This window comes from Oncorhynchus mykiss, chromosome 27 (genome assembly GCF_057628025.1).
Source record: "Oncorhynchus mykiss isolate SJ-2025 chromosome 27, ASM5762802v1, whole genome shotgun sequence".
Taxonomy (NCBI): domain Eukaryota; kingdom Metazoa; phylum Chordata; class Actinopteri; order Salmoniformes; family Salmonidae; genus Oncorhynchus; species Oncorhynchus mykiss.
In genome coordinates, this window is record NC_143048.1 from 11,842,129 (window position 1) to 11,864,893 (window position 22,765).

A 22,765-nucleotide genomic window follows, 5' to 3' on the forward strand; every position below is an offset into this window, starting at 1 on the left:
AAACTAGACTTCATTTCCCTGTATCATGACACCTGACTTATGCCTGTAAGGTTAACTCACAATGTGGTCAATTGCAGCCAATCGTAATGGTGATGGCGCTGGTCATTGTATTGGCACATTGTGGAAAACCAGTCAGTGGTGCCATCGAGTCCTTTTGATCTGTTTGGCATACGATTCACTCAGTGGTGCTTTCCCCCCATTTGCAATGTGAGCTCTGGGGATAACAGGGGTGATGGGGGCCAGATCTATGAACTGTAATTACATTACCTACTGTACCGGGAGACGTTTTTAATTAAGTATCCCATGTCAAACAGCATATGGAAAATAAATTAATGTATTCTGACGGCAACATTGAGCAGTGCGCATTGAGTTTGCCGTCAATTAGTGTTCCTTTCGTTTTCCAGGGCTCTAAAATCGGACTCTCTTGACTGCATGAGCTCTATAGAGCAATAACGATTACACTTGACAAGGTGCCCTACCAGGAATTCACTGCAGGACAGGGTTGCATTGCCTTTTGAGAACCAACATCTGTTCGTGTTCTTGAAATACATACAGTGCCTTGCGAAAGTATTCGGCCCCCTTGAACTTTTAGACCTTTTGCCACATTTCAGGCTTCAAATATAAAGATATAAAACTGTATTTTTTTTCAGCTGTAGATCTCTGCAGTTCATCCAGAGTGATCATGGACCTCTTGGCTGCATCTCTGATCAGTCTTCTCCTTGTATGAGCTGAACGTTTAGAGGGACGGCCAGGTCTTGGTAGATTTGCAGTGGTCTGATACTCCTTCCATTTCAATATTATCGCTTGCACAGTGCTCCTTGGGATGTTTAAAGCTTGGGAAATCTTTTTGTATCCAAATCCGGCTTTAAACTTCTTCACAACAGTATCTCGGACCTGCCTGGTGTGTTCCTTGTTCTTCATGATGCTCTCTGCGCTTTTAACGGACCTCTGAGACTATCACAGTGCAGGTGCATTTATACGGAGACTTGATTACACACAGGTGGATTGTATTTATCATCATTAGTCATTTAGGTCAACATTGGATCATTCAGAGATCCTCACTGAACTTCTGGAGAGAGTTTGCTGCACTGAAAGTAAAGGGGCTGAATAATTTTGCACGCCCAATTTTTCAGTTTTTGATTTGTTAAAAAAGTTTGAAATATCCAATAAATGTCGTTCCACTTCATGATTGTGTCCCACTTGTTGTTGATTCTTCACAAAAAAATACAGTTTTATATCTTTATGTTTGAAGCCTGAAATGTGGCAAAAGGTCGCAAAGTTCAAGGGGGCCGAATACTTTCGCAAGGCACTGTATTTGCGTGACTTTATCTTTGCAATGTAAAGGCCTGAGGTCTTTTACGTGCTTGGGTTTGCTTCAATACTCATAACGTTATTTTCTTGTTATCTTTTCTCAGGTTCAAGATTTGATCTGCACACAGGAACAGGTACCTTTCTCAACACAGTTTTAGATTATTCTTGAATCAATACCATTGATGATCATTGATGGAGCAGAATCCATCCACTAAGAGTAGGGTGAAGTGGTGGAGACGCATTGGAATGCATGCTGAAATGAGAACGTCGCTCGGATGTTCAGGTGTGACACTAGTACTGTCAAAGGCACTGTTTGAGTTAAACCCTTTTTTAAGAATGGTAACTCATTAATTTGATTAGAAATTAGTCACATTCTTCCCCTATGTACTGTTAAAGCATCAAACGTTATATTGCCAGGTCTATAATTATTGCCACTAAAAACAAAGATCAGCAAAAAATACTTTATAAGTAAACAATACAAATGTTGAGCATACAATATAGCTCAGTATTTTTGGGAAATTATATTATTTTATACTACTGCAATTGCTCAGAGAAAGATAATTTGTTTAATAAAAAGCAAAACAATATCTGGTCCTGGGGCCCGTATTAAGGCATCACAAACTTGACCTAGTATTAGGACATTTTACCCAGAAACCTGACACTTGGTCATACATGGATTTCTTCCAACAAGACAATAACCCACGCACTAATCAAAATCCACAAAGAAATGGTTAATTGACCACAAAATCTACATTTTGCAATGGCCATCTCAGTTTTTGGACATGCACTCCATTGAAAACCTGTGATTTGAATTGAAGAGGGCCGTCCATAAGCGCAGACAAAGGATATCAAGGATCTGGAAAGATCATGTATGGTGGAATGGTCTTAGACCCTTCCCCTAATGTGTTCTTTCAATGTCATAATTTTTTTTAGAAAAGGCTCAGTGTCGTTATCCTCGCAAGGAAAGGGTGCTATAGTATTGAAAACAGGGGTGCCAATCATTTTGACCTATCTTTTTGAGATTTGTTTTTACAAAATATCTTTCTCTGAGCAATTGTATTAATATAATATAATTTCCCTTTTTTTTTTTTGCATGCAATATATCTCAGTATTTGCATTTATTTTATACAATCTTTTTTGCTCATGTTTATCAAGGGTGCCAATAATAAAGGAACTGACTGCACATATTCAGTATGTTAACAGCCATAATCAGTTAATTCACATTGACTACATAGTGTGAATCATGATGATGTTGGCTTTAGTATAGAGCTGGTCCTAATCTCAGTAAATGAAGAGTTTGTTTGTGTGCTCTAACAATTTGTAGGGACAGTCATAATGACACTTGGGAATTCCCTTCCCCTCTCTGCTCTTTCGTTCCCCTGGGCACGGCTGTTATTTTCATATTATTACTATTAATATTTATTGTTGTTAATGCCTAACATTCGTACGATTTATTTAGGTAATGAGTCAGCACGGATGGTGTGAGGTAAAACCCCCCAAAACGACAGGAATATCTATAGACGCGGAGGCACGCTAGTCGATTTAACAGTTCGTCCTGCTTTTATGGGTATTTGTAGCAGATGGAGTCTTGTTGCGATTTATGTCTCTGGCCTCCCTCAGTGGATCCCAGAGTATTTTAGTCCCAAATAATCCCCACCATCTGCTGTCTCCTGTACTATGTTTTAGCACCCCCCCCCCTCTCTCTCTCTCCCTCTCCCTATGTACAGTTGAAGTCGGAAGTTTGCATACACCTTAGCCAAATACATTTAAAACTCAGTTTTTCACAATTCCTGACATTTAATCCTAGTAACAATTCCCTGTTTTAGGTCAGTTAGGATCACCACTTTATTTTAAGAATGTGAAACATCAGAATAATAGTAGAGAGAATTATGTATTTCAGCTTTGATTTCCTTCATCACATTCCCAGTGGGTCAGAAGTTTACATACACTCAATTGGTATTTGGTAGCATTGCCTTTAAATTGTTTATATTGGGTCAAACAATTCGGGTAGCCTTTCACAAGCTTCCCACAATAAGTTGGGGGAATTTTGACCCATTCCACAGAGCTGGTGACAGAGCTGGTGTAACTGAGTCAGGTTTGTAGGCCTCCTTGCTCACACACGCCTTTTCAGTTCTGCCCACACATTTTCTATGAGATTGAGGTCAGGGCTTTGTGATGGCCACTCCAATACCTTGACTTTGTTGTCCATAAGCTATTTTTCCACAACTTTGGAAGTATGCTTCGGGTCATTGTCCATTTGTCTTGTGATGTAGCAGCAATATATACACTTACTTTTCCTCTCTCATGATGCCATCTATTTTGTGACGTGCACCAGTCTCTCCTGCAGCAAAGCACCCCCACAACATGATGCTGCCACCCCCGTGCTTCATGGTTGGGATGGTATTCTTCGGTTTGCAAGCCTCTCCCTTTTTCCTCCAAACATAATGATGGTCATTATGACCAAACAGTTCTATTTTTGTTTCATCAGACCAGGGGACATTTCTCCAAAGAGTATGATCTTTGTCACCATGTGCAGCTGCAAACCATGGTCTGGCTTTTTTATTGCAGTTTTGGAGCAGTGGCTTCTTCCTTGCTGAGTAGCCTTTCAGGTTATGTCGATATAGGACTTGTTTTACTGTGGATATAGATACTTTTGTACCTGTTTCCTTCATCATCTTCACACGGTCCTTTGCTGTTGTTCTGGGATTGATTTGCACTTTTCGCACCAAAGTACATTCTCTAGGAGACAGAACGCGTATCCTTCATGAGCTGTATGACGGCTGCGTGGTCCCATGTTGTTAATACTTGCGTACTATTCTTTGTACAGATTTACGTGGTACCTTCAGGTGTTTGGAAATTGCTCCCAAGGATGAACCAGACTTGTGGATGTCACATGGAATGATGCTGGAGATACGAAGCAGGTATGGGGAGTCAAACATTTAATAAGGAACGGACATGGAACAAGACAGGAACAGCGTCAGAAAACAAGTAACACAAACAAAAAACAATTAATGCAGAAGCGGGGAACAGCTGGGGAACTGACAAATATAGAGAAGGTAATAACAGGTGATGAGTGAGTCCAGGTGAGTCCAATATCGCTGATGCGCATGACGAGGGAAGGCAGGTGTGCGTAATGGATGATAGGAGTGCGTGATGCAGGGCAGCTTGGTGCCCTCAAGTGCCAGGCTGGGGTGAGAGCGAGAGCAGACTTGACAATACCCCCCCCCCCCTCTAGGGGCACCCCCCGGCGTCGCCACCGGTTGGTGCTTGGAAGCTCAACGAACCAGCCGGAGCATGAGAGCCTGGCGAACCGGCTGAGGCATGGAAGCCCGACGATCTGGATGAGGCAAGACGCCTGTCGATCCCGCTGCAGAGAGGCAGCCTGAAGATCCGGTGGAGTGCGAAGTGGTATGGGAATCCGCCGAGTCAACCGAGGCAAGGAAACCTCTTGAGCCCGATGGGCTGGCCTAGGCACCCCTGGTTCCATCGGCGGCGGAATCTACCCCGACGTCAAAAAAAAAAAAAAAAAACTCAGAAACCGGCTGGGCGAACAAGAACTGATGATCCGGCTGAGGCCCGACGTGGGATGGGCGCCATCCGAGCCAACCGGGGCAAGGAAACCTCTCGAGCCAGCTAGGGCGTGGAAGCACGACGAGCTGGCTAGGCACCCCCGTTTCTATCGGTGGCGACCCAGAGCCGATGCCACCATACCAACCGGAATGCCAGTACTCCCCGATTCTTTGTGTGATGGCTGCTGCATTCTGTCACATGGAATGACGCTGGCGAGACGAAACAGGTACAGGGAGTTAAACATTTAATAAGGAACAGACATGGAACGAGACAGTAACAGCATCAGCAAAAGAGTAACAAAAACAATTAATGCAGAAGCAGGGAACAGAGCTGGGGAACTGACAAATATAGTGGAGAAAATAACAGGTGATGAGTGAGTCCAGGTGAGTCCAATATTGAAGGTAGGCCTTGAAATACATCCACAGGTACACCTCCAATTGACTCAAATGATGTCAATTAGCCTACCAGAAGCTTCTATAGCCATGACATAATTTTCTGGAATGTTCCAAGTTGGTTAAAGGCACAGTCAACTTAGTGTACGTAAACCTCTGACCTACTGGAATTGTGATACAGTGAATTATAAGTGAAATAATCTGTCTGTAAACAATTGTTGGAAAAATGACTTGTGTCATGTACAAAGTAGATGTTCTAACCAACTTGTGAAAACTATACAGTGCCTTGCGAAAGTATTCGGCCCCCTTGAACTTTGAGACTTTTTGCCACATTTCAGGCTTCAAACATAAAGATATAAAACTGTATTTTTTTGTGAAGAATCAACAACAAGTGGGACACAATCATGAAGTGGAACGACATTTATTGGATATTTCAAACTTTTTTAACAAATCAAAAACTGAAAAATTGGGCGTGCAAAATTATTCAGCCCCCTTAAGTTAATACTTTGTAGCGCCACCTTTTGCTGCGATTACAGCTGTAAGTCGCTTGGGGTATGTCTCTATCAGTTTTGCACATCGAGAGACTGCCATTTTTTCCCATTCCTCCTTGCAAAACAGCTCGAGCTCAGTGAGGTTGGATGGAGAGCATTTGTGAACAGCAGTTTTCAGTTCTTTCCACAGATTCTCGATTGGATTCAGGTCTGGACTTTGACTTGGCCATTCTAACACCTGGATATGTTTATTTTTGAACCATTCCATTGTAGATTTTGCTTTATGTTTTGGATCATTGTCTTGTTGGAAGACAAATCTCCGTCCCAGTCTCAGGTCTTTTGCAGACTCCATCAGGTTTTCTTCCAGAATGGTCCTGTATTTGGCTCCATCCATCTTCCCATCAATTTTAACCATCTTCCCTGTCCCTGATAAAGAAAAGCAGGCCCAAACCATGATGCTGCCACCACCATGTTTGACAGTGGGGATGGTGTGTTCAGGGTGATGAGCTGTGTTGCTTTTACGCCAAACATAACGTTTTGCATTGTTGCCAAAAAGTTCAATTTTGGTTTCATCTGACCAGAGCACCTTCTTCCACATGTTTGGTGTGTCTCCCAGGTGGCTTGTGGCAAACTTTAAACAACACTTTTTATGGATATCTTTAAGAAATGGCTTTCTTCTTGCCACTCTTCCATAAAGGCCAGATTTGTGCAATATACGACTGATTGTTGTCCTATGGACAGAGTTTCCCACCTCAGCTGTAGATCTCTGCAGTTCATCCAGAGTGATCATGGGCCTCTTGGCTGCATCTCTGATCAGTCTTCTCCTTGTATGAGCTGAAAGTTTAGAGGGACGGCCAGGTCTTGGTAGATTTGCAGTGGTCTGATACTCCTTCCATTTCAATATTATCGCTTGCACAGTGCTCCTTGGGATGTTTAAAGCTTGGGAAATCTTTTTGTATCCAAATCCGGCTTTAAACTTCTTCACAACAGTATCTCGGACCTGCCTGGTGTGTTCCTTGTTCTTCACGATGCTCTCTGCGCTTTTAACGGACCTCTGAGACTATCACAGTGCAGGTGCATTTATACGGAGACTTGATTACACACAGGTGGATTGTATTTATCATCATTAGTCATTTAGGTCAACATTGGATCATTCAGAGATCCTCACTGAACTTCTGGAGAGAGTTTGCTGCACTGAAAGTAAAGGGGCTGAATAATTTTGCACGGCCAATTTTTCAGTTTTTGATTTGTTAAAAAAGTTTGAAATATCCAATAAATGTCGTTCCACTTCATGATTGTGTCCCACTTGTTGTTGATTCTTCACAAAAAAATACAGTTTTATATCTTTATGTTTGAAGCCTGAAATGTGGCAAAAGGTCGCAAAGTTCAAGGGGGCCGAATACTTTCACAAGGCACTGTAGTTTGTTAACAAGAAATTTGTGGAGTGGTTGAAAAAAGAGTTTTAATGACTCCAACCTAAGTGTATGTTAACTTGCGACTTCAACTGTATGAATATATATCTCTCTCTCTCCCTCAATCCCCTTCCCGTCCCATAATATTGGAGATCCAGTCTGGAAATATAATCTGGACTCTGGTCTGAGTATTGTTTCCTCCTGCCTAACCTGTAGGTCCCTTCCTCTATTATTGTGCCTGGTGCTTAAGCCTAACTAATGTCTGATGTCTGTTACTGTTTTATCCAGTAGCTATAATTCTTTTCAGAATTGAATTTAATGTTGGCTTAGTAAGCGTTATATTTGCTACATTATCAAGTAAACATTGTCATGGCTGTCAGGGAGAAACAAAACAGTATGACAATATGACCTTATGTATACTGCTGCAGTGTGGTTAGCGTAGGCTCAACATATCAAGAGTCTGTATCAATCGCCAGACAGCACTCTAGCATGAACGTATCATAAACAATGGCTGACCATGCACAGGATTTAGTATTGTGGATTTCAAACGACCAGGGATCCAGGCCTACTGTATACACGCAATACCTTACATGTTTGTCCGCTACGTTCATGCTCTATGGATTACCAATGGTTTTGAATGGATTATGGAGGAACAATAAAATGAACTAGGGGTGACTCATAGGTTGGGAGCATGTGAGTATTTGGTAAAGCCATCTATACCTCAACAGAGATAGACGTCTCATCATCAGACACGGCTCTGCTAATGATAGATATCCACTCTTAGGGAACAGTCTCTTTGCTCCTTTTCACATTGCCTTTTCTCCGGATAATTTGCTTTTTCCTGAAATGACATGATAAACCAGAGACGGTCAAAGAAAAACATTAGGGCCTATAAGCTTTTGCAGTGCGGTGTTGAGTGTGGATTCCAACTGCCTACAGTAGCTAGCTATCCACCGAACCCATTGCAGTTTAACAAAGGCCAATCTCCAAATGACGTAATTCCACTTGCCATACAGCAACCACGAGTTAATTATCCTTGCAGTGATTTGAATTGTTGGATTATTGTAACAGTCATTCGTTATTGAAAAATACGCTCCTTATTGAATGCTGAAAGGCACTTTTGAGTAATCAGCTTTCAGCTTGGATATATTATAATGTGGAGGTTCTTAGTACAAGGAACACATTAAATCTTTATTAGGACTCAATTCAACCACATTTAATTGTGCTAATCTGCAGGGACAATGGGCACTGCTGCCAAAGTGAAGCAGTGTTGCGGTAATGAGGTGATGAATCCTCTATTCCCAAAATTGAAGTCGGAGGTGTCAGACAGCCGCTCCGCTCAACACATTGTCTGTCTGAGATTGAAATATGGCTGCAATAAGTTGCAAATTCTCTCTGTTATACAGTGTGTATAAGCACATTGGTAGAGAACAGGGGAAAGCTCTGCACAGGAGGATTTGATGATGGGAAATAAACTGTAGAAATCAGATGCTTCAAATCTACCAATAGTTTTCAAAGGAACTGTATGGTAAAGGTTAATATGGAAACATTCGTGAGGATTCGTTCCTGGGTAGCTGAAAACCCCGTACAGTATCTAAATTCCTTAGCACACCATAGGTTTGTGGTACAACATAATGTATTTGCTGCCATCTCCGGATGTGTCATTGGTAGTCGAGCAGGCTGTTAGCAGAGGTGTTACTTGGCCATGTCTCATACCACTCATTCCTCACAACTCTGACCCAGACTCTGGAGAGAAGAAATGTAGAGCAAGACCGCTTGACCCAACCCGCAACACACTGTAGATCACAGATCGACTCGGACTCCTGGGAGACACTAACTAAAACGAACATACCCCTCAACCAACCAACCCAGCGCCAGAGATCAGATGCAAAGACCAGAGAGAAAATTGATACAGGATGTATGGTGTATGTTTTAAGGAATCACTGTGGTGCTTTATTCTCCCGGATCAATCGGTCATAGATGTCTCTTCTCTGGAGTGTATGTCTGACTGGGACTTTACAGTGCTTACATTTACATTTGCTTCATTAAGCAGACACTCTTATCCAGAGTGACTTACAATCAGTGCATTCAGTTAAAGTAGGTCAAACAACCACATTTATCACTATATGTGAAATGCCACTTACAATTTAAATATTGAAGTTGTCTGATATCCCATGAAACCATAAATGGGCAGTGCTAGCTAGCTTTAGACCCTCTAGGCAGTGCTAGTTAGCCATAGACCCTCTAGGCAGTGCTAGCTAGCCATAGACACTCTAGGCAGTGCTAATTAGCCATAGACCCTCTAAGCAGTGTAGCTAGCCATTGACCCTCTAGGCAGTGCTAATTAGTCATATACCCTCTAGGCAGTGCTAGCTAGCCATAGACCCTCATAGCATGCTAGCTAGCCATAGACCTTCTAGGCAGTGCTAATTTAGCACAGGCAGATACCAACGATGGCAGAGCAGAACAAAAAAAAATCCTGATTCTCATGAATCATAACACCTAAGTGTGTGTACCCACCCGGGTCAAACCCAAAGACCCGGGCCCCACTCCTTAATGAAGTGTCACAACACATAATGTGCACTGTCGGAAATAAACATCTGTCTTCTGATGATTAGTTTAGCAGTGGCTTCTTAAAAATCCACCTTTTGTATTTGGTTTTTAGAAAAACAGATAGCAAGTAGGCCTATAATTGAGCTTTTAGATTTATTATGTACACTATATATACAAAAGTATGTGGACACTCCTTCAAATTAGTGGATTCGATCATTTCAGCCACAACCGTTGCTGACGGGTGTATAAAATCAAGCACACAGCCATGCAATCTCCATAGACAAACATTGGCAGTATAATGGCCTTACTGAAGAGCTCAATGACTTTCAACGTAGCACCGTCATAGGATGCCACCTCTCCAGCAAGTCAGTTCCTCAAATTTCTGCCTAGCTAGAGCTGCCCCGGTCAACTGTAAGTGCTGTTTTTGTGAAATGGAAACGTCTAGGAGCATCAACGGCTCAGCCGCGAAGTGTTAGGCCACACAAGCTCACAGAATGGGACCATTTAGTGCTGATGCGCACAATGCGTAAAAATTGTCTGTCCTCGGTTGCAACACTCACTACTGAGTTCCAAACTGCCTCAGGAAGCAACGTCAGCCGAATAGCTGTTCGTTGGAAGCTTTATGAAATGGGTTTCCATGGCCCAGAAGCCACACACAAGCCTAATATCACCATGCGCAAAGCCAAGTGTCGGCTGGAGTCATGTAAAGCTCGCCGCCATAGGACTCTGGAGCAGTGGACATTATCAAAGACCCGGAGATGGGGTTGTGTCTGGCGTTCACTGGGGTGAAGGTGTACAGCTAACCATCCTGCTGACCCTCGCCCTCGCCCTCTCCCCCCTTACCCCTCCACCATCCTTCCCTTCTCCCTGTGGGCCCCACCTGCTGCTGGTGCTGGCGGTGAGGCATAACCTCACAGCCAGGGCTCAGAGACGATTAGCGTCGCGCTAAGGGACAGCTAATTTAGAGCCTGCCGCGTCAGAGTAATAGGATCTGTAAACAAACTGCCTCCACACGTCCCCGGACGGCAGCATTTAACTGGAGCACCTCCCCCCTCCTATCCAGAGATCTGCAGGCGTCTGTCTCTGGTGCCTCTGTGGAGAGGCCTGGTAACGGTGTGCTGCAGATCATAGCTCCTTTAGGAAGTTCCTAAGCGCCTCTTCCCCCTCAGGAGGTCGAAAAAGTTTGGCATGGGCCCTCAAAACCTCAAAAAATTCTACAGTGGCACCATTGAGAGCATCTTGACTGCTTGGTATGGCAACAGCACCACCCTTGATCACATGCTGTTCAGAGGGTGGTGTGGACAGCCCAGTACATCACTGTGGCTGAGCTCCCTGCCATCCAGAACTTCTATATCAGCCGGTGTGAAAAAAAGGCCCAGAAAATCTTTAAAGACTCCACACGGCAAGCGGTATCGATGCATCAAGTCTGACACCCACAGGCTCCTGAACAGCTTTTGTCCCCAAGCCAAAATGACTGCTAAATAGCTAACAAAATGGCTACAGACTATCTGAGTTGACCCTTGTATTCAGTTTTTATTTTTGCACTGTTTCTATGCACACTCACAGCACTCTACACACGTACGCACACTGACACTCCAACACACACATAACATGCACACATACTAACTCTACACACACGCACGCACACACACTCACATACAATCTTAATTTAATCTGCTGATACTGTGTATCATGTATCCTGATAGCAATTCACCTTAGCCCTATATACAGTTGAAGTCAGAAGTTTATATACACCTTAGCCAAATACATTTAAACTCAGTCTTTCACAATTCCTGACATTTAATCCTAGTAAAAATTCCCTGTTTTAGGTCATTTAGGATTACTACTTTATTTTAAGAATGTGAAACGTCAGAATAATAGTAGAGAGAGTGATGTATTTCAGCTTGTATTTCTTTCATCACATTCCCAGTGGGTCAGAAGTTTACATACACTCAATTTAGTATTTGATAGCATTGCCTTTAAATTGTTTAACTTGGGTCAAATGTTTCAGGTACCCTTCCACAAGCTTCCCACAATAAGTTGGGTGAATTTTGGCCCATTCCTCCTGACAGAGCTGCTGTAAACAGAGTCAGGTTTGTAGGCCTCCTTGCTCGCACATGCTTTTTCAGTTCTACCCACAATTTTTCTATGAGATTGAGGTCGGGGCTTTGTGATGGCCACTCCAATACCTTGACTTTGTTGTCCATAAGCCATTTTGCCACAACTTTGGAAGTATGGTTGGGGTCCATTTGGACCAAGCTTTAACTTCCTGACTAATGTCTTGAGATGTTGCTTCAATATATTCACAGACTTTTCCTTCCTCATGATGCCATCTATTTCGTGACGTGCACCAGTCCCTCCTGCAGCAAAGCACCCCCACAACATGACGTTGCCACCCCCGTGCTTCACGGTTGGGATGGTGTTCTTCGTCTTGCAAGCATCCACCTTTTTCCTCCAAACATAACGATGGTCATTATGGCCAAACAGTTCTATTTTTGTTTCATGAGACCAGAGGACATTTCTCCAAAAAATACAATCTTTGTCCCTATGTGCAGTTGCAAACAGTAGTCTGGCTGTTTTATGGCGGTTTTGGAGCAGTGGCTTTTCAAGTTATGTCGATATAGGACTTGTTTTACTGTGGATATAGACACTTTTGTACCTGTTTCCTCCAGCACCTTCCCAAGGTCCTTTACTGTTGTTCTGGGATTAATTTGCACTTTTCGCACCAAAGTACGTTCATCTCTAGGAGACAGCACCTGTCTCCTTCCTGAGTGGTATGATGGCTGCGTGTCTTAAACGAGTCTTAATGACTCCAACCTAAGTGTATGTTGACTTCCGACTTCAACTGTATATATCTACCTCTATCACTCCAGTATCCATGCACATTCTAAATATGGTATTGTTGGGTTTAGAACTTGCAATAAAGGCATTTCACTGTTCTTGTGCACATGACATTGCAACTTGAAACCTTGAAACGTTGATCAAACTGTAAACCGTAGACCCTTCTGGAATCAGAGAGCAGTTAGCGGTAAGCTAATAGCTGTGTGCTGTTACTAGGCAGGCGGCTTAGTCCCTGGTTGTCAATATCCGTGTGTTGGTGATGGAGGTGAATCATAGGCCACTTTACAGAGGCTTGCGGCTGAAGATCGCTGTCAGATCAATTACAGGTGAATTGGGTTTTGGTAAACCCTGGGCCATTAAGCAAGACTTGTTCTTGGGCCCGGAAGACTCACTCAGCCTTGCATCTGAGTCAGTGAACTCACTAAATGTGCTTACACACACACACACACACATGTGCGTGCACACACATCCAGACTCGCGCACACACAAACAGGCTGCTCAGCGCAAGTACAGGAATAACATTTTTGCACTCCCAATACATTCCTTCAAATGTTCCAGAAACCCTACTATTCCAATCATTTGTATGCTTCGTACATTAACGTCCAGGCCCCGAAAGAAACCCTGTAGTGCCACAGCATAAGTAAAACACACAGGGAGGTGGTGGTGATGGTGGTGGCTGTGGTCTGGCCTGTTAAGTGCCTTGCTGTAGTCTCAGAAACCCAGCCAGTAGCTTTGAGCCGCCATGTGCTTTAAGCCTCAAGTCATGGTCTGTCATATCTTATCTGGGAGGGAATGAGTGATGTCAGGCAACACATTGATATACTAAGTAATTATGAAGCAATTTGTTGTGGGGATGATTTGGACCACGCCATGCCATAGTGGAATCTATGAATAATGCATGTCCTCTGCAGCACGGCAGGAGAAAAGCAATAAACATTTGTATTGCCTATTATTCTTGGTGGAAAATTAAAAAATATTCCCTTTGAAGCACAGACCCATGGATCATGTTTTCCAGTCATTGTTTTTGATAATAGCTCAACATTTGCGTGCTTTAATATCTGCTCAAGGCAGGGATTGCATTTGTCAAAGTCTATGTATAGCGAGAAAGCAATGTTCTGTTTTAAACAAGACTATCCTCCTGTGGAATACAAATTGTACAGAAATGTGTTTTTATGGATTAGTTTGGATGTGACTATGTGGAAATTCTCATTACTCAGCAAAGGTAGTTCATGGTCCATAAAAGCTTTTGGTTTTTTAGGTAAAGGCTACTGGACATGTTTTATTTACTCCCTATGCATTATTCAAGCATTATTTCTAGATGGAAGCTGCTACCATCTTTGAATGTTATTCTGATCTTTCTCCTCTCTATGTATTAGCCATGTGCCTTTAGGCTTGAACATTTCCAGTAATCGCACAGGGAATGTATCGAGAAAGAGGGTGTGATTTAGTCACTTTAGTGTAGAAGGCTGATTTGGCTCCGTTGCTTTTCCTTTCCAGCAAGGCCCGAGCGGTGCCTCGGCGTCGCCAGCCTCTCTCTGTCACTCTTTTCTCCCAAGTATATGTGAACATTATGAGTGCATGCTCCTCTCTCTCTCTTTCTTTCTCTCTTTCTCTCGGTTGCACTCTATTCATTTCTCTTTTCATTTCTCTACGCTCTTACTCTCTTTTCTGGCTTACCCATATTGAAACAATCTATCTCTGTCTCTCTCTCTCTTGATCATATTTTTCTTATTCTGTCTCTCACTCTTTTTCATCTCTCTCTCATCTCTCAATCCCCTCTTTCACCCCTCCCCTCCTCTCTCTCTCCCTCCATGTTTCTCTATCTCTTTGATACCTCTCTCCACATTTCATTTCACTAAAGGCATGCAGATCTGACCACAGGACAAGCATCTGTCGAAGAGAAAGAGCTTTACTAAAGTTCAAGTGTATCCTCACTATCTTTCTTGAGATTTCTGTGGACAAGGGGGTATATTTTCTGATCTGTATGCACGTGGCACAAACCTGTCAAATGCCTGCACTCAGCAGTATCCTCTTGAAAGTCATCTGACAGTGAGACCTCATGCACCAGTGAGATCTCGTCGAAGGGCTGGTTGCTAGTTGTCGAGTAAGTGCAATTTTGCATAGCAAGTCTTAATTCAACATTTGCGGTGTAGCGTGGATATCGGAGCAATAGAGTTTGCCAAACTCCCTTTTATTGTGATACTAAAAACTGCTGGAGAATGTTTCTTACCTTTTATTGCGACTATTGCATTTGTTGAATTCTGCTTGCTTCTAAGATCAAGCAAATACACCTCTCATCATCAACACCTTAATTTATAACCCCACCGGACACTGAACTGGCATGATCTTCAGATGCAGTCTCTCCTCTTAATCAAACCCTCCTCCCTCTCTCCTCTCTTCTGCCTTATCCTCCCGCTCCGCATTCCTCAAACACTGAAAAAAGAAATATGACAGAATACCTGCTATTTTTAGGGAGTCTCACACAGTGGATCATGCCATACATCTCTCGGTGCCCCAAGCCACTGAACACGCTTTATGTTTGGATGCAATCTGTTTTTCCCAAATGTAAAACCCAGAAGCTTTCTGCTATTGCCTATCTTGTCTGTAGGATTGCAAGGTCTCTTAACTCTTAACAGAGAAATGCAGACAATAAGAGATTCATACCATATGTCTCAGAACAACACCCTTTATAGATCATTTCATTATTGGTGATCTTGAAGGTCATTCGTTGATCATTATGGTAATACAGTATAGTATGTGAATGTATTTCAGTGCTTATGGCTTCTTTTCCCACTCCCATTTCTTCACACACAGGCTGGTTGCTGTAGATTTCCCTGGGACAACCTCACCTACTCATGTCATCACTTAGCCGGCTCCGTCATGATTAAGAGGGCTCGCATGAGTCTTATAAGGCGTGCGAGACATCATCCATGATATGTGCAGGACATCATCCGTGATATGTGCTAATCATCATCCATGGTAGGCAATCATTTTGCCTTCGAGGGCCACATTGGGATTTTAAAAGTCAGCGGAGGGCCGCACAGATTATTTTCCATATAAAATGATAATCGAAGGAGCATTTTGTGGACCAGAAAAAGTGCAGTTATTTGAAAACGTAGAGGTCCATTATAATTTCTATGCACTCCATCTAGTTTTAGACGTTCGAGAGTGGCAAGGCGGGATTTGTCACCCCAAATAATTCCCTAGATTATATGGGCTTTGCCCCACCACCAGAGCAATTTGGACAACAGGAGGGATCTACTCGGTCAAAAACGGCCTCTTTTTAAACATCAAAAAGGTTTCACCAAGGAAAAATAGGAACATATGTTGGTAATAAAACAAAGTAATAATAAGAAAAAATCTTTATAAATGTAAAATGGGTCATTATGGCCTCATAAACTACTTAAATCTCCAGAGATATTGGAGTGACACAACTGTACACACCATCGCATCTGTTTTTCCCTCTTTAGAGGAGCGGACAGAGCTTTTAGGAAATGATTTGTCCTGATACATTTGTGTACATGCAGGGCATTTGGCCGCAAGCGCACTGCACAGCTTTTTCTGAATCCGGATTATTACTTTACATTACAGACGACTTTACTGTGATGTCTGTTGTTTTACAGTCTCCCCGTGTCTGTCCCCTATGGTCAGTCTATATTATGACAGTGAAGAGTCAGAGCTCGCTCATAACAGATGTGGGATCTTCATTTGATCACCCTGTTGCAGAACTTTCCTGCAATACAGGAATATGTCTAACGTGTAGCGTATTTAAGGTCTAAAAAGGCTTCTGAAGTTCATCTTTTCCACTTTGAAATTTGATTTCTCCTTACAATTTTTTTTTTATCAACCCCTACAAAAATGTCCAAAATGTCCATTAATTATAATCAACATTTCCTGTTGTTTCAGGATTATTTTCCTGTTGTTTCAGGATTATTTTCCTGCTGTAGCAAGCTGTCTTGGTTTAAGGATCCTACATCTGTACTCATATTGCTCTCTATATGTACTTGTTAATGGTGCGGCTGCCTGTGACATTTTCTACCCTTATTTCTATTCAGCCCACATTTAGAAAATGGGTCTGGCTGGGATTTCAGAGGAGTTATTCCCCTTTGTGTCTCAGAAGAAGTACCACTCTGCACATCATCACTACGCATTGTAATCCTCAGAGGAGTGTGTTAGACTGAAATGGAGAAACTCCCCCGGGAGGTCATTGATGTTATCGCATACATTTTCATCAAACCAAGGTAAGGCACTGTATGCCACCTATCTCTTGGAATCCTAGAGATTAATACAATTTCTACATTTCAAATGAGATTTTTGTTCTTTGCCAGAAGCAGGGTTTTTTTTTTGACAGGATTTTGTTAGAGTGCAAGAATATGCGATGGGCCAAGAGACAAATTGAAGGCATGAAACTATTCCTTTTCAGGCGACACAAGAAAGGAAGCTCTGTTAACCCTTGATATTCAACTTAATTTGATTCATCATGGGATGCCGCACATGCACGGTATTTCCAGCTGAATACAGGCACTGTGTACTTATCGAACAAGGTTCCTCAGTTCTCCATATAAGGCTAGTGGTCAACACAGAGATGGTCAGCTGGGGATCCATATTCCAAATAACTGCTTAACATATTTCAGTGCATATTTCAGTAAATCTGTTCACTGTTGAATAGTACAGTCAGTTTCTATCCGAGGGTAGAATCAGTGTCATGGACAGTACTGATGGTACAGTACATTGGCACCAAAACACAGTCCATTTGTCTGCTTGCTGTCTCATGACTCATCAAACACAGTCGTTTGCATGCGGAGGCTGCCGTACAGTGTCAGGTCATTTACCAGGCTGTGAAAGATCTTAGGGAGGTCCATGCAGTATGATATGAAATTGGATTGAGTGTGATTTTACTTGAAAATGAGATTTGAATATTCGCTCCCCGGACTTTGATGACAAGACAATCCGTGAAACGTACCTGTATAAATGTCCTTCATATCAGTTGGAAGGAAGAACCAGAAAGCAGACTGTCTTTAGGCCTCGTATTGGTCAGCAGTGTCAATGGAATCAATGTTCTCTGTCACTGATCAGACATTGGACAATGGAGAATACAGCCTTTCAGCAGCCAGTCCATTTTTCCCTGTCAATATCAAACAACTTCCTGTCACTGTCATCCCAAAGAGTTAGGATGGAGAATTTGCTATTGTACTCCATGACAACCCACAAATCCATGTAATACTCAAACAGAGATAATTGGAACTAGATCTTTAGTGTGACTTTGTCTACCCTGAACCCTGTTTTTCTCATTTTGTATGTTGCAGGTTTCCCTCTGTGTAAACAGAGACATGGAGTAGGCTTTATTAAATCCCAGTGGGATCTATCTCAAATCAAATCAAATTGTATTAGTCACATGCACCGAATACAACCGGTGTAGACCTTACAGTGAAATACTTACTTACAAGCCCCTAACCAACAGTGCAGTTGAAAAAATATGCATAAGTATAAGAATTAAAAGTATCTACCTGTAGGAAAGTGATATGTTTTCAATTCAACCCCCTATGCTCATTTGTAGCATGGCTGGCTTCATATGGGCATCAAGGGCACTGGTGCACAATAGAAGTCTGTTGTCATGCCTTAATCAACTCTGATCCAATGACTCTTTGTGGATCTTGTGATCTTAGGAGGACATTCTCACATCATTTAACCTGTGTGTGTGTGTGTGTGTGTGTGTGTGTGTGTGTGTGTGTGTGTGTGTGTGTGTGTGTGTGTGTGTGTGTGTGTGTGTGTGTGTGTGTGTGTGTGTGCGTGCGTTAACGAATGACAAAACTTGCATCAATTTCACAACGTAATCATATCACTCTTTTGACTATGTTTTGATGTTGTGATCTCTTGCATCCTTAACACATCTAGCGCAGGGTTCCCCAACTGGTGGCCCATGGGCAGAGTTTGGCCCGCAGTGGATTGTTGGACATAAAATGACTAAAAACACCTCTTAAGTGATTTCAAGTTTGGGAATCTGTTCCAAAGTATTCCCACACATAATAGAGAGATACAGTTGAAGTCGGAAGTTTACGTACACTTAGGTTGGAGTCATTAAAACTTGTTTTTCAACCACTCCACAAATTTCTTGTTAACAAACTATAGTTTTCACAAGTCGGTTAGAACATCTACTTTGTGCATGACGCAAGTAATTTTTCCAACAATTGTTTACAGACAGATTATTTCACTTATAATCACTGTAACACAATTCCAGGGGGTCAGAAGTTTACATTCACTAAGTTGACTGTGCCTTTAAACAGCTTGGAAAATCCAGAAAGCTTCTGATAGGCTAATTGACATCATTTGAATCAATTGGAGGTGTACATGTGGCTGTATTTCAAGGCCTACCTTCAAACTCGGTGCCTCTTTGCTTGACATCATGGGAAAATCTAAAGAAATCAGTCAAGACCTCAGAAAAAATTGGTTGGCTCAAGTCTGGTTCATCCTTAGGAGCAATTTCCAAACACCTGAAGGTACCACGTTCATCTGTACAAACAATAGTATGCAAGTATAAACACCATGGGTCCACGCAGCCATCCTCAGGAAGGAGATGCATTCTGTCTCCTAGAGATGAACGTACTTTGGTTCCAAAAGTGCAAATCAATCCCAGAACATCAGCAAAAGACCTTGTGAAGATGATGGAGGAAACAGGTACAAAAGTATCTATATCCACAGTAAAACTAGTCCTATATCGACATGACCTGCAAGGCCCCTCAACAAGGTAGAATCCACTTCTGCAAAACCACCATAAAAAATCAGGCTATGGTTTGCAACTGCGCATGGGGACAAAGATCGTACATTTTAGAGAAGTCCTCTGGTCTGATGAAACAAAAATATGAACTGTTTGGCCATAATGACCATTGTTGTGTTTGGAGGAAAAGTGGGAGGCTTGCAAGCCGAAGAACACCATCCCAACCGTGAAGCACGGGGGTGGCAGCATCATGTTGTGGGGGTGCTTTGCTGCAGGAGGGACTGGTGCACTTCACAAAATAGATGGCATCATGAGATAGGAAAATTACGTGGATATATTGAAGCAACATCTCAAGACATCAGTTAAAGTTAAAGCTTGGTCGCAAACAAAGTCAAGGTATTGGAGTGGCCATCACAAAGCCCTGACCTCAATCCTTTCGGAAATGTGTGGGCAGAACTGAAAAAGTGTGTGCGAGCAAGGAGGCCAAAACAAACCTGACTCCGTTACACCAGCTCTGTCAGGAGGAATGGGCCAAAATTCACCCAACTTACTGTGGGAAGCTTGTGGAAGGTTACCTGAAACATTTGACCCAAGATAAACAACTTAAAGGCAATGCTACCAAATACTAATTGATTGTATGTAAACTTCTGACCCACTGGGAATGTGATGAAAGAAATAAAAGCTGAAATAAATCATTCTCTCGACTATTATTCTGATATTTCACATTCTTAAAATAAGTGGTGATCCTAACTGATGAAAGACAGGGATTTTTTACTAGGATTAAATGTCAGGAATTGTGAAAAACTGAGTTTAAATGTATTTGGCTAAGGTGTATGTAAACTTCCGACTTCAACTGTATTTGTGACTGTATACAAATGTAAGGTTTGAAATGATTGTGTTTGAGCCAAATGTTATATTTTGGCTTCTTGCAGTCAATTTGCAGTCTACACATTTTTAGTATACTGAACAAAAATATAAACGCAACATACAAAAATTTCAACTATTTTATTCAGTTACAGTCAATATATTCATTAGGCACTAATCTATGGATTTCACATGACTGGGCAGGGAGGCAGCCATGGGTAGGCCTGTGAGGGCATAGGCCCACCACTGGGGAGCCAGGCCCAGCCAATCAGAATTCGTTTTTCCCCACAAAAGGGCTTTATTACAGACAGAAATAATTGTCTGTTTCAGCAGTTGTCAGGCTGGCTGGTCTCAGACGATCATGCAGGTAAAGAAGCTGGATGTGGAGGTCCTGGGCTGGCGTTGTTACACGTGGTCTGCAGTTGTGAGGCTGGTTGGACGTCCTGCCAAGTTCTCTAAAACGACATTGAAGGCATGGTAGAGAAATGAACATTCAATTTTCTGGCAGCAGTTCTGGTGGACATCCCTGCAGTCAGCATGCCAATTGCACGCATTCTCAAAACGTGAGACATCTGTGGCATTGTGTTGTGTGACAAAACTGCACATTTTAGAGTTGCCTTTTATTGTCCCCAGCACAAGGTGAACCTGTGTAATGATCATGCTGTTTTTATCAGCTTCTTGATATGCACTAGTGTCAGTTGGCTAGATTATCTTGGCAAAGGAGAAATACTCACTGATAGGGATGTAAAGACATTTGAGAGAAATAAGCTTTTTGCGCATAATATAGAACATTTCTGGGATCCTTTATTTCAACTCATGAAACATGGGACCAACATGTTGCGTTTTATATATTTTTTACATTTTTGTTCAGTATAATTAAATTCCGGGCCCCTAAACATCCTCTCAAGATGAAATTGCCCCATAACTGAATCTAGTTGATGATCCCTTGTCTAAAAAGTTTCTATCCCTCATTTCACCTCCACTCAATCTTGATCTGTGCAGAGTGTGTATCTCCCACTAAGTGTATATCAGAGTCAGACAGTGGGAGTACAGCTAGAAATAGCTTTCACAGTGCTATATTCATCACCTTGAAGTGTAATGAACCAAACAAGGAGCGAAAGTTATGAGAATAGCTCAGCTGTTGGTAGCAATGCAATCCCCACCATCTCCGCAGAGGGTAATAAAGTACCATTGTCACACTGAGCCCAGCCAAGCTGGTTATGCATCCAACGTAGTGGCTGAAGAGGGCATGAATAAAATAAAATATCTGAGCCAGCACAGTACAGTTCGGGTCAGCCCTATAGTGGGAATCAAGCACAGGAGAGTGGATTTTAAAAATAAGCTGCAGCCTATTCTCTGTAATGGCGGGAGTTGAGGGTCAGGTGAGGACTCCAGCTGGTTCTCCAGTTCTAGATGAAAGGCGTCGTAGATGACAGGATATGCACAGCTGGTTAAGCCTCCATCTTTTTTTCTGTTGGTGTCAGCTTGACATCAGCTCACGCATGGCCTCCTCTCAACAAGTCCCCCAAATTGAAACACAGCGCAAAGAGCAAAGTAAGTTCTTAAAAGCCGTGAAGCTCTATTTTTTTATTTTTTATGTTTTTTATCTCATTGTGTTTTTTAATTAGTTACATACAGCTTAAGTCGGAAGTTTACATACACCTTAGCCAACTACATTTAAACACAGTTTTTCACAATTCCTGACATTTAATCCTAGTAACAATTCCCTGTCTTTCATCAGTTAGGATCACCACTTATTTTAAGAATGTGAAATGTCAAAATAATAGTTGAGAGAATGATTTATTTCAGCTTTTATTTCTTTCATCACATTCCCAGTGGGTCAGAAGTTTACATACACTCAATTTAGTATTTGGTAGCATTGCCTTTAAATTGTGTCAAACGTTTCGGGTAGCCTTCCACAAGCTTCCCACAGTAAGTTGGGTGATTTTTGGCCCATTCCTCCTGACAGAGCTGGTGTAACGGAGTCAGGTTTGTTGGCCTCCTTGCTTGCACACGCTTTTTCAGTTCTGCTTATACATTTCCTATAGGATTGAGGTTAGGGCTTTGTGATGGCCACTCCGATACCTTGACTTTGTTGTCCTTAAGTCATTTTGCCACAACTTTGGAAGAATACTTGGGGTCATTGTCCATTTGGAAGACCCATTTGCGACCAAGCTTTAACTTCCTGACTGATGTCTTGAGATGTTGCTTCAATATATTCACATAATTTTCCTCCCTCATGCTGCCATCTATTTTGTGAAGTGCACCAGTCTCTCCTGCAGCAAAGCACCCCCACAACATGATGCTGCCACCCCCGTGCTTCACAGTTGGGATGGTGTTCTTTGGGTTGCAAACCTCCCCCTTTTCCCTCCAAACATAACGATGGTCATTATGGCCAAACAGTTCTATTTTTGTTTCATCAGACCAGAGGACATTTCTCCAAAAAGTATGATCTTTGTCCCTATGTGCAGTTGCAAACTGTAGTCTGGTGGTTTTTATGGCGGTTTTCGTGCAGTGGCTTCTTCCTTGCTGAGTGGCCTTTCAGGTCATGTCGATATAGGACTCGTTTTACTGTGGATAATAGATACTTTTGTACCTGTTTCCTCCAGCATCTTC

The 22,765-nt window shown here is 42.3% G+C and overlaps 1 protein-coding gene across 2 annotated transcripts in view; it reads left to right on the forward strand.

Annotated features, from left to right (window-relative positions):
* The window catches only part of LOC110507544 (immunoglobulin superfamily member 11), a 102,575-nt gene that overhangs the window by 22,005 nt on the left and 57,805 nt on the right, over positions 1-22,765 (forward strand). Inside the window, exon 2 of one of the 2 annotated variants that reach the window (XM_021587591.3) lies at positions 1,416-1,445. The exons of the other annotated variant lie outside the window; for it this stretch is intronic. Within the exon in view, the coding sequence (XP_021443266.2) occupies positions 1,416-1,445 (30 nt within the window). The remainder of the gene's footprint in view (positions 1-1,415; positions 1,446-22,765) is intronic. 2 annotated transcript variants of the gene reach the window in all.